The sequence below is a fragment of the Stenella coeruleoalba genome, assembly GCF_951394435.1.
Source record: "Stenella coeruleoalba genome assembly, chromosome: 16".
NCBI lineage: Eukaryota > Metazoa > Chordata > Mammalia > Artiodactyla > Delphinidae > Stenella > Stenella coeruleoalba.
In genome coordinates, this window is record NC_137162.1 from 11,888,698 (window position 1) to 11,901,095 (window position 12,398).

The following is a 12,398-nucleotide window of genomic DNA, read 5'->3' on the forward strand; positions in this document are numbered from 1 at the left end:
CCCCCTCGAGGCAGGAGAGCTTACCTATGGTCCTTCGGAGGTCTTCACACTGGCTAATGTGAGGGAACTTCAGGATTTCCTTCCACTTCTTGCTTTTCCCCTTGCGCTTTCCTCCGCCCCCTGCAGAGATGGGGGAGAAAGATGGGGAGCTGATGCTGGTGTTGTCCAAGGCTCCAGAGCCTGTGTCCCAGCCCAGTGAGCCTGTGCACGGCTTCCTGGCTGGGAGACAGGGACACGCCCCCTCCCCAGTCGGCATCAAGCCTATGTGTTCTTCCCGCAGGCTCGCCCGGGCCTGGGCCCCCGCCACCACCAGCAGCAGCGGTCCCTCCCATCCTCCACGCCTGCACCCACACCGGGCACCCTGTTCTTCCTCGGCGTCTCCCACGGCTGTGCAGCCCTGCCGGGTGCCTGGTGTTCGCCCCAGACTCGACCACAACCTTCCGATGGCAGGGGCCAGGCCTGTCGGCCTGGGAAATCCTGGTGAAATGGATTCACAAGCGGGTGGACTGCAGCCCCCTCACCACCTCATTTTACCCCTTGTTTCCCGGGGAGAGTCCCCATCCCCAGCTGGAGGCCAGGTGTCGGGGACAAGGACTTCAACTCCCACTTGTCCTGGGTAGCCCCTTCTTCTCCCGCCTCACGAACCCCAGGGTCTCAGGGGATGCATTTCTCAAAACTGGGAGGACTCCTGAAGGACCCCCGTCAGGCCTTGCATCCTGCCCAGTGTGCACACGTAATGAACACGCACACGCTAGGGACACACACATGCAATGGATATGCACACATGATAGACATACAAACACAATGAACACACATGTAACAAACACAATGAACACGTACATGCAATGAACACACGGAGCTACCTAAGGCGCACACACAGGTGTTCCCATCAGCCCTGCCACACCATATCCGTGGACAGATGTCAGAACGCTCAGGTGTGCAAACGGCAAGGGGGGGCCGACTCCAGCCTACGTGTCCCTGAGCCCACCACCATTTGGAACTTGGACCTGGAGGCACCTCTGTGTCACGTGGCCAGGACCGCGCCAAGAACCTGAGATGCCATCGTCTGCCCACTGCCCCCAGAGTGGCCCTTAAATTCCACTGGTCAGTGACTCACCAAAGATCACATAGTCCTTTAGGTCCCTCAGCGTCTCAGAATTTTAAGGGCTTCTTATCCCCCTTCACGTGATCACCACCTCAAATACCCACGAAGTTTGGGGCCAGTTAAAGAGACGCCAGATCTTGGCCAGGCCCTCAGCACCCCGGGATGCTCCCCCCAGCCTCTGACCCCCAGAGAGGGTCTGGGCAGGGCAAGGCCCCTTTCTTCAGCCAGCCAACCCAGGGACACCCGGAGGAGCTCGGACCTGGGCCCGCCCCTGGTCCAGCGTGTGCCGGCGCTGCCACAGAGCTGGTCTCATAAAGGGAGATTCCCAGCTCATCCAACTGCCCTGCAAAGCTGAGGCCACCTTCCTGAACAGCAAGTGGGTGGGCTTCTGAGGATGGGACCAGGACCCCCACCCGGGGGGCCAGGAAGGAGGGGAGGGAGCTGACGGCAGAGGCCCAGGACACGGTCCATTTCCCAGCTCTCTGCTCGTTCTGTCTTCAGCCCAGCCAACCAGCCCCGGCCCCCTCTGCTCAAGCCTCCACAAAGGTCAAAGGCCCCAGCTTCCAAGGAACAAAACAAATGTGTATGGGGCTCACGTTGTAGCCAGACACTGTTTGAACATTATCTTACTTAATCCTCAGAATGACTTGTGGAGGAGGAAATCACTGGGCATATCACAGATGTAGAAACAGACGTCCGACGTTGCGTAACTCACCAGTGGATGGCCTGTCCGACTCCACTGTGCTCTTTGCTCCAGCGGCACCAACACACCATCACACGTCCACACACACCTCACAGCCCTTCTGCTGCCCTGCCCTGGTCCCCGCTCTAACTCTCCCAGGCATAACTATTACCATTGCCACTTGACAGACAAGGAAACTGAGGCACAGGGAAGAAAGAAGCAAGTCACCTAGAGCCTCACAGCTCACAAATGGCAGGGCCAAGACCCCAGCCTGAGCAGAATCCAGACCCTATAGGCATTCACGCTCACCTTTCTGTCTATAAAGCTCCCTTTCGGGAGCACCGAAAGCAAAGGAAGCTCCCAGGTATCAAAGAGGAAGCTGGCATCGGACCTCAGAAGTGATACGGCATCCGGTAGGAGGAAACAGAACTCAAATCTCTCCAGCTGAGGCCCAAGCCACCGGGAAGAGACACCACCCCAGGCCCGAGGCCTGAAGAGCTGCTCTGTTGGACCCACGTGCGGCTTGTTGGTTTGTTTGCCTGTTCATTGAACCCGGTGTCAAGATTTAAACATGGAGATGTTACATATGAATCCAGATTTGGGACTTCTCTTCCTGCATTTCTCTTCCAGGATGAGCTGGAGCTGGGCGGCGGCTGCCCTTGTGGACAGGACAGTGGCCTCCAGTCGGCAGCTGGCCCGGCCCCTGTAAAGGTTAGTTACGTGCATCCCCCGGGGAAGAGCCGCCGTCTCGAGAAATCAGCCAAGTCCGATGCTCCCATCCCCATCAGCTCCGGCTCTGAGGCTTAAAAGGGCCATTAGAACTCATCCAACCATAAACAAGACCAAAAGACAACCCTCAGAATGGGAGAAAATATTTGCAAATGAAGCAACTGACAAAGGATTAATTTCCAAAATTTACAAGCAGCTCATGCAGCTCAATAACAAAAAAACAAACAACCCAATCCAAAAATGGGCAGAAGACCTAAATAGACATTTCTCCAAAGAAGATATACAGACTGCCAACAAACACTTGAAAGAATGCTCAACATCATTAATCATTAGAGAAATGCAAATCAAAACTACAATGAGATATCATCTCACACCAGTCAGAATGGCCATCATCAAAAAATCTAGAAACAATAAATGCTGGAGAGGGTGTGGAGAAAAGGGAACTCTCCTGCACTGCTGGTGGGAATGTGAATTGGTACAGCCACTATGGAGAACAGTATGGAGGTTCCTTAAAAAACTACAAATAGAACTACCATATGACCCAGCAATCCCACTACTGGGCATATACCCTGAGAAAACCATAATTCAAAAAGAGTCATGTACCAAAATGTTCATTGCAGCTCTATTTACAATAGCCCGGAGATGGAAACAACCTAAGTGCCCATCATCGGATGAATGGATAAAGAAGATGTGGCACATATATACAATGGAATATTACTCAGCCATAAAAAGAAACGAAATTGAGCTATTTGTAATGAGGTGGATAGACCTAGAGTCTGTCATACAGGGTGAAGTAAGTCAGAAAGAGAAAGACAAATACCATATGCTAACACATATATATGGAATTTAAGAAAAAAAAATGTCATGAAGAACCTAGGGGTAAGACAGGAATAAAGACACAGACCTACTGGAGAACGGACGTGAGGATATGGGGAGGGGGAAGGGTGAGCTGTGACAAAGCGAGAGAGAGTCATGGACATATATACACTACCAAACGTAAGGTAGATAGCTAGTGGGAAGCAGCCGCATAGCACAGGGATATCAGCTCAGTGCTTTGTGACCGCCTGGAGGGGCGGGATAGGGAGGGTGGGAGGGAGGGAGACACAAGAGGGAAGAGATATGGGAACATATGTGTATGTATAACTGATTCACTTTGTTATAAAGCAGAAACTAACACACCATTGTAAAGCAATTATACCCCAATAAAGATGTTAAAAAAAAAGAAAAGAAAAAAAAGAACTCATCCAGTCTGCACCCCCTGTGCCCCCATTGATTCCCACACTATTTGTTCCCAGATCTGGCTGGGATTAAGCCCTTTTGTGTGTGTGGTAAAATATACGTAACAGAAAATGTACCATTTTAACCATCGGTAGGTGTGCAGTTCAGTGGCATTAAGCACATTCACATTGTTGTGCAACCGTCACCACCGTCCATCTCCAGAACTCCATCAGCCCAAATGGAAACTCTGTACCCATCAAACACCAGCTTCCACTCCCTTCTACCCCTGGCAACCGCCTTTCTACTTTCTGTCTCTCTGATTGGACTACTCTAGGGACCTCACGAGTGACATCATACAAGATGTGCTCTTTTGTGACTGGCTGGTTTCACTTAGCATGATGCCTTCCAGGTACATCCATGCTGTAGCAAGTGTCAGATTTCACTCCATTTTAAGGCTGAAGAATACTCCGTTGTGTGCATACAGCACATTTTGTTTAGTTATTTGTCTGTTGATGGATACTTGGGTTGTTTCCACCTTTTGGCTATCGTGAATACTGCTGCTCTGCATATCTGAGTCCCTGCTTTCAATTCTTTTGGGTATTTGCCTAGGAGCAGAATTGCTGGATCATATGGTAATTCTATGTTTCCCTTTTCTGAGGAACTGGTGAAGCCCTCTTGACAATACAGACTCCCAGGCTGCACCCCATCAGCCTGAGCCCCAACTCTCTGTGATCGGAACCCAGGAGTCGGGCTACGTAAAAGGCTCCCCAGGCGATTCTTAGGTAGCCAGTCTATGGCAACAGGAGTCTATTTAAGACACACACACACACACACACACACACTTTTTTATAGGTTAATTTATCCATTAAGAAAATTAACACCAAAACTTTAAAAATAAAGAAAATGAACAAAATTCATTAATTCATTAAACCAGTATGTGTAGAGCATCTAGTAAATGCCGAGCACTATGCAGGTGCTGGGGACGTGGGGACGGGCAAGACAGACGGGGTGTCACCCTCTCGGGGCTTCCTTCTTTGGGTGCCCGATCTAGTGAGGAAGACAAACATCAAAGGCTTGATTTCAGTGGTTCTCAACCCCTGGGCAATTTGTCCTCCAGGGGACATTCGGCAGTGTCTAGAGATATTTGGAGTTGTCACAACTGGATGAGGGTGCTACCAGCATCTAGCAGGTAGAGGCCAGAGATACAGTTAAACCTTGCCTAATGAGCAGGACAGCACCCCACAACAGAGAACAATGTGCTCAAAGTGTCAATAGTGCTGAAACGGAGAAATGCTGCTTTATTTAATGACCATTATGACCAACACTCAGAAGGAGTGCGAGGTTTGGGAGAGACTCGCTAGTAATGGGGCCACAGTGGTGGTAGTAGGGAGGTGGCAAAGGTGAGTCAAGGCTGGAGGATGTGACCCAGAGGCTGGAGTAATGAAGGGCCGGTGGGTACCACACAGCCACCTGGGGCTTCCTTCGTCCTTCTCCTCACTTCCTCATCCCCCAGAACAGGGCAGGGACTATGGCAGGCAAATCAATGCTCCTCCAAAGTATCCCTTAATCCCTGGCACCTGTGAATATGTTAGGTTATGTGGCAAAGGAAATTAAGGTTGCAGACTGAATTAAGGATAATGACAAGGACATTATCCTGGATGATTTGGGGGGACCCGATGTAACCAGAGTCCTTAATTTTGGAAGCAAAGGTGGGAGAGTCAGCTCAGAGTGATGTGATGTGCGAAAGACTAGACCAGCTGTTGCTGGCTTTGAAGAAGGAAGGGGCCACGAGCCAAGGAGTGCAGGCGACCGCTAGAAGCTAGACAAGCAAGAACACAGATTCTCGCCTAGAGCCCCCAGAAAGGAAAGAGCCCTGCCAACACCCTAGTTTTAACCCAGTGAGACCCAGGTCAGACTTCTGACCTCCAGAATTGACCCCTCTGCCTGTTGAAGTCCTGCTCTTTCTTCAAGCCCCCAACCTTATGCCCCTTCCAGGGCTGCCCTTGAGAGGCAGATCCCTTGTCTGCCCACAGCCCTCTCCCAGCTCAGCCCAGACCTGCTCCATATCCTTCCAGAGGGTGGGGCAGCTAACACAACTGGCCTGGACAATTGCAAGCTTTTGTTAAGTTATGCTGACTGACTGGTTAAGTGAATATTTGCTTAGCACTGAACTAGATGCTACACGCTTGGTCCTCAATAAGGCAGTTACTAGCCCCATTTCACAGATGAGAAACCTGAGGCTCAGGGAGAGGAATTAATGGGGCCAATGGATGAACCACACACGCAAACAGGAGCATGTATCTTCTCCAACCCACACTGACTGGCAGCCACTTCCCGTCTTGAGCATCCTTGGGCTTTATTCTCTTTACCAACCAGCCTACGGTTGCTCACAGTTTACCTTCCACAGGCTAAAAATGAGACGGCCAAGAGGACAGAGTGCCTACCTTCGTGGACGTCCAGCTCATTCCATGCTTAAAAGGGCAGAGCTGAGTGAGACCACTGGGGGTGTGGCTAGGCAGGTGGGGGCTGCATGGAGGAAGGGCGCCCCAGCCAGGGAGGGGATGCTAGCAACACAGGCTGGGAGCCAGACAGGAGGGCTCCTATCAGAGGTGAGAAGAGACCAAGATGTCAGGCTTGTGGACATGGGCTGAACTCTACCCACTCATGGCTCTGGGGAAGGCACCAAAGGACCAGGGCAGCAGGCCTCTCTCCTGGGTGGGCAAGAGTCCAAGCAAAACCTGGAGAAAGGTGGGCGACAGGAAGATGCAGCCTCCAGAGAGGAAGTTGCTTACCAAATCACTTCTGCTTTCTCCAGCCCCCAGGGTCTCCCTTGGCTGCCAGCAATGGCCTCGTGCAGGTACACCCCAGATGGGCCGAGGGAAGTGTGATAAGGGGGTGGCAGGGCAGGAGGAGGGAGAGTGGCCAGCAGGAGGGCAAGTCCTAGCAGGGATGGAGCGCAGGACTTGGGGGAAAAAGCAAAGTAATAAAGAGCTACTGTGTCTTAAGCACGGGCCAAGTGCTCATAACAGGGTGAGCTGCTGAGAAACGAGCTGGCATTTCTTTTCCTCCTGTGGATGCGCCCAGGGAAGAATGAAAAGATCAGGCCAGAAAACTGCCATGAGAAAACTGTCACTGTGGGGGAAGAAACTGGCTGTTATTCTTGTTGCTTTTACTGTTTTCCAGGGAGGTGTTCATGCTTTGCAGGCTGAGGACTGAAATGAGAACAACAGGGAGACAGTACGGTGGGGAGGCCTTTGCCCCTGCTGGATCCCAGGGACAAGGGGCTCTGAGCTGTGAGGGACCCGGGACCAGCCTGACACAGGGGAGTGGAAAAGCGCAGAGACCTCTCCTCCAAAGGACACTGACAAAATCGGCAACAGCAGTGACCCCGATGGTGTGAGGTCTTATTTGCTGGATTCCTTTGAGCCCTGGGGCTTCTCGTGCCATCCATGGAAGGGAGTGGGACAGACCTTTGCAAAACAATTGACCTTGAACTTCTCATCAATCTTACAGTATATGTGATTTGGAAGTTAGAGAAATGTGGCATTTCCTGTACTACCAGAGTCAGGGAGCTGTTTGTTAAGACGCCCTCTCATCTAATCCTCACATCAACCACACAAGGTAGGTCCTCTTACTGGACCCATTTGACAGGTGAGGAAATAGAGTCTCAGAAAGGCAAGAACCTTGGCTCAAATCACTCAAGCGGTTTGTGTCACACACCCAGGCATCCTGACTCCTACTCTAATGTTCTCTTCCTCCCTGGTCAGAGAAAGGTTCCTTGGGGGAAGCTGAGAAAGGCTCTCTGCATTTGTTGGAAAGACCTTCCTTCACACCCTTGAATCAGTGGTTCCCAATGTGGTCCTTGGACCAGTTGCACCAGCATCACTGGGGAATTTGTCAGAAATGCAAAATCTTGGGCCCCACCTTAGATCTACTGAGTCAGAAACTCTGGGAGGGGGCTCAGTGGTCCGTTTTAATGAGCCTTCCAGGTTGATTCTGATGCACAGTCAAGTTTGAGAAAGCCCTTGAGCATCATGTGGGAAACGGGACAACGATAGGACCACTCTTTCTGGAAATTTCTCTCTCTGACTTATTTCTGCCCTGCCTACTTCTTTTCTAGATCTGAAAAAACTCACAGCAGTTTGGACCAATTTGGTGATCCTGGGGTCTGACTCTGACAAGAATCCCGGTCCCTGTCCCCATAAAACCACTTACCTGGCCACTCGCCGGTGTAGGAAGGCAAACTGGATGTGGACCCAACTGTTTCCAGAAATCCAGAGGGAGACACTGGAGAGAAGCTCACCAGTGGCCATGGGGGAACAGGTTGGTGAGATGGCCTCAGGGGCCCACCACACCCGGCACCAGGCCCAGGTCTGGCTCCCTACGGGGAGCAGGCGGGACCCACCTCAAACCCCACCCGAATCATCAGTGCACACACCCTATACTTCCTGGGTACCTCTTCCCATTCTGACCTCTTCCCTTTGGACCTTTATTGTTCTCTGGAACCCAGACAGAAGAGCATCATCCCTGGAGATAGGCACACTGGGATCCGGAGAGCACCTGATTCGTTTTGTGGGCCCTGAGGAAGTGGAAGCCGGTCTTCCCATGGACCACATCCTCCAGGACAAACTTGTCAACTCACACTGGAAAACTGTGTTAGTGAGTGCGGTTCTAACCAAGGTGAGCAGGAAGAGAGAATCATTTAAGCTGACCCACAAAGACAGGGATTATTACCAGGATCACTGGAGCCTCTAGGAATCCAAGGAGAGGCAGCCAAGAGCAGCTGGGTTTGTGGGAACAGGAAGGCTGTGGAGACACAGAGAACCCGGGGCTGGGGTGTCTCTGCCTCTCACTCCGCCATGTGCCTCTCTGCAGACCATGCCAGGCTTACTCACCTCTTTGCATGGAACCCAATTGGCTGTTGTTGTATAACGAAGAAACTGACTTTGTCCCTGGTTCCTGGTAGGTGATCTCCCAGTCCTGGGAATTTTCCGAGTGATGGGGGTGTGGGTTTTATTCGTGGTGGGCCCCCGGAACCACACCCGAGCTCATGCTAAGGAGACGACTCAAGCTGGGGCTGGCCATGCCAGAATGACCAACCGTGGGCTTAGAGAGTTGGGGCTTTGAGCCAAATGGTGGTACCCAAACTTCGGGGAGGGGAAGGGGGCTGGAGACTGGGTTCAAACGCGTGGCTAATGATTCAATCAATCACGCCTAAGTAATGAAAAGTCCAATAAAAACTCTGGGCACCGGGCTTGGGTGCACTTCCTGGTTGGTGATCATACACTGGTGCCGGGATGGTGACGTGTCCCTAGCAGACCTTGCCCTATGCATCTCCCACTTTCGCTGGTTCAGATTTGTATCCTTTCGCTCTGATAAAACTGTAAATATAGCGCTCTCCTGAGCTCTGTGAGTCGTCCTAGTGAATCATCAAGCCTGAGAGGGGTTGGGGGAATCCCCAAATTTTTAGCCAGTTAGTCAGAAGTATGTGTGGCCTGGGGACTCTCAAACTGGTGGCTGTGGTCTGAAGTGAGGGTGGTCTTGTGGGGACTGCACTTCCTCTGCGGAGTCTTTGCTCACTCAGGGTAGCCAGTCTCAGAATGGCGTTGCAGCCGGCAGGCCCCAAAGCCCCCTCCCTGCCCATCTGCCAGAATCCTGAGCCTAGAGTCCCAAGGAGCAAATCTGATTGGCCAGCTCACCTTTTCTCTCCAGGCACGCCACATGTCGTGGGCCAGCCTAGGCTCTGAAATTACCCAATCAGCTCTGGCCCTTGTGGATGGGGCGAGACGGAGGGGCTGAGCGAGCTTTGCCCGTTCAGTGCAGAGGCCCCCAGGTGGTGCCAGATGTAACTAGAGGCAGCACAGGCGAAACCACAGAAACAGCTGCCCTCTCTTCCAAAACGGTTTAGGGCACTGCTGGTTAAAGGCACAAGGACACAGGATGGAGGGGGGCCCAGGCTACAGGGGCCCCAGGATTCCCAGCAGGGCCTCTTCCTCCTGTCACCTCAGAGCCCCTTCCTCGGAATGGCTTGTGGGTCACCAAGCTTCCAGGAGGCTGGGAAAGGTCATGTTAATGCCAGGGACCAAATCTGTTAGAAATTCAAATTGTGTTGTAAAGCAGGTCTTTAGACCACGCGTCTGGGGGCTGGGGGGTGAGAACCATGAAAACTGGAGGAGCTGCTCTCAGCGCATTTGGATCAAGGTCTGGGAGGGTCTCAAGCATCCTGGTGACTGACTGTACATGGGAAGGATCTCTCTCTGTGTTCCCAGCCACAGAAGCTGATGACTCAGCCACTCCAGCCGGTCAAGTGGAAGGCACTATGACAATTTTGCCTGTGACATCTGTGGAGCTAAAGAGTCTGTTCAATTCCTTTCTAACCAGGTGAGTTTTCAGGACTCAGTTTCCACAGCACTGCCAGCAGGGTTGGTTTTCCAGAAAATATCGCCACGGGGAGGCCGTGGGTGTTCTCAAAGGCCACAGGCAATGCGGAGGAGGCCAGTTTTCCTGGTGGGGTAGGTGGACCCTGTGTCTGCTTGTTTCTATGCTCGCCCTCCCTGCCACCAATATTTCTGTCCCATCCACCTGGGCTCTGTCCCCTTTGCCATTGCCAGAGTGGCACCCGCAGCTGAAGCTGAAGAGGAGGGTGTATCTCACTGGTTCAGAGTCTCTTTTCATACAGCCCCAAACAAGGCAAGATCCCAATTATAGGGCCATTCGGGACTGCGTCACTGAGTGACTCAAGCCTTTTCAAAAGGGACATGACTCCAGCCAAATGTACTTGAGGTGACCTCAGCCTGCAGGGGACTTTCTCCAACCCAATGCACTTGGCAACCACTGTGAAAGGGAGACGGGCCCACCCCTCTGGCCTCAGTTTCCTCACCTGGGATGGGAGGGGGAGGAGGGGGCGGGGGAGGGTGATGCCAGGTCATGGCAGCAGAACCCTTTTTTTTCAAAAGAGTGTTTCTTTAAGATCACATTAGTACAGATGAGAAGGGAGCTGATCGGGTGCGTGGGGCAAGGGGGATGGAGCTTGCAAACCCAGGGCCAGGGGCCTCGTTCTATTTTTGTAGGTCTCACTTTCTAGAACTATCCAGTACCCACAGGGTCTCTGCCTCAGGACACCCTCTTCTGTGACGTTTCCTGGACGCCCCCTGCATCTAGTTGACTCCCCCCTCCATCCTCCCCTGTCCTCCACTCCTCCGTTACCCCACCGTCCCAAAGCGCTGGAGCTGGGAGGTCAGGATCTGGTGGCGACAAGTGGAGACGCCCCCAGAACTACCCGCTGATGGAAACGTCTGGAAGAAAACACAACACGAGGGGCTACCAAAGGCACCTCTGGCCCAGAATCTCCTGTGATGGGAGCTGTGCCATTTAAGCGGGGCAGCCGAGTCCACGGCTCCTCGGGGCAGGAAGCATCCGGCAGCCCTGGTGTCTTCAAGTGTGTCCAGCGCCATCCTAGCTGGCAAAGGACCCCAGGAGTGGGCAAGAGAGGGAGGAGGGCAGGGCTCGGGGCACAGAGCCTCTTCCCACCCAGAGGGGCTTGCTACCTTCACACCACCACCACCTGAATTCATCAGAATCCAGGATGAAGCCCTGGGCTCCAATCAGAAGGCTGACACTGGTGCAGGCGCAGCCAGGCCGGGGAGCACCTGCCCACACTCAGCGAAGCAAGGAGGACGGGACAAGACCGGAGGCCTTTCCGGGGCCTGTCTACCCGCCTGGGAGCTGAACTCCGCGGCTTAGTTGGGGCTTCCGTTGTTCACAGGGACCCCACCAGGAGGGTGGGCAAAAACCACGGTGGGCAAACGGAAGCAGTGCATTCCCACACCCCAGGCCTCAAGGCCGGCTGCACCCTCCATGGGACCAGACATGGGGAGGCAAAGACACACAGGGATCCTGACCACGAACGTTTCGTGGTGCCACAGCTGTCAGCTACCAGAACCTAAAACCTCCAGGATGTTCTTCAAAGGAAGCGCGGTACTGAAGCGGCGAGAGGTGGGGGGGGGGGGGGGGGGGAGCAGCACGGGGCGTGTGCGGCCTGCAGGCAGGTCCCAGCACCTCCAGGCCCCACCCCATGGCCACGCCGCAGCCGGGTTTCCAGGGCAGAAAAGCCTCAGCCACAACCAGAAGGATCCCACAACCTCAATTAGGAAAACCCAAACCAACACCAGGCCTGGTAACTGGTTGCCATGGGGCTGGGGGGACGCGGCCCCTCCCCATCACACGGAGCCTGAGAGAGGGGAGGCCTCCGGTGTGGCTTTGCGGTGGGAGTGGGAGGGCAGGGGGGCCCGGGGACGGCCCCTCCCAGGAAACCCTTGCTGCCAGGGGCAGCACTGAGACTGGGCCACCTTGACCGGAGGCTGCTGCCCTTGTGCTGGCTGCGCTGTTTACCAGGGCTTCTCACGCCCACGGCCTCCGGCCTCTTCACTGGAGTTTGATAAGTGGCTGTCACAGCATGTTATCTGAGCCCCGCCACACACAGGGTCTTCCCCAGTCACTCAGTGTTCTCTCTTGCGAAGGAAGATGCTGCTACCCAATCTGCACCGCTGCGATAAGAGTTAGAGTCAAGTGTGCAAGTGCCCAGCACACAGCAGGGGCTCACTGGATGTAGCCATTATCAACACCACCACCATCATCACCACTGCCACCCCATCACCACCATCC

At 53.5% G+C, this 12,398-nt stretch overlaps 1 protein-coding gene across 1 annotated transcript in view; it reads right to left on the reverse strand.

Moving 5' to 3' along the window:
- The window catches only part of GRK5 (G protein-coupled receptor kinase 5), a 225,498-nt gene that overhangs the window by 120,905 nt on the left and 92,195 nt on the right, over positions 1-12,398 (reverse strand). The window contains exon 2 of the mRNA XM_079899176.1: positions 25-120. Within this exon, the coding sequence (XP_079755302.1) occupies positions 25-120 (96 nt within the window). The remainder of the gene's footprint in view (positions 1-24; positions 121-12,398) is intronic.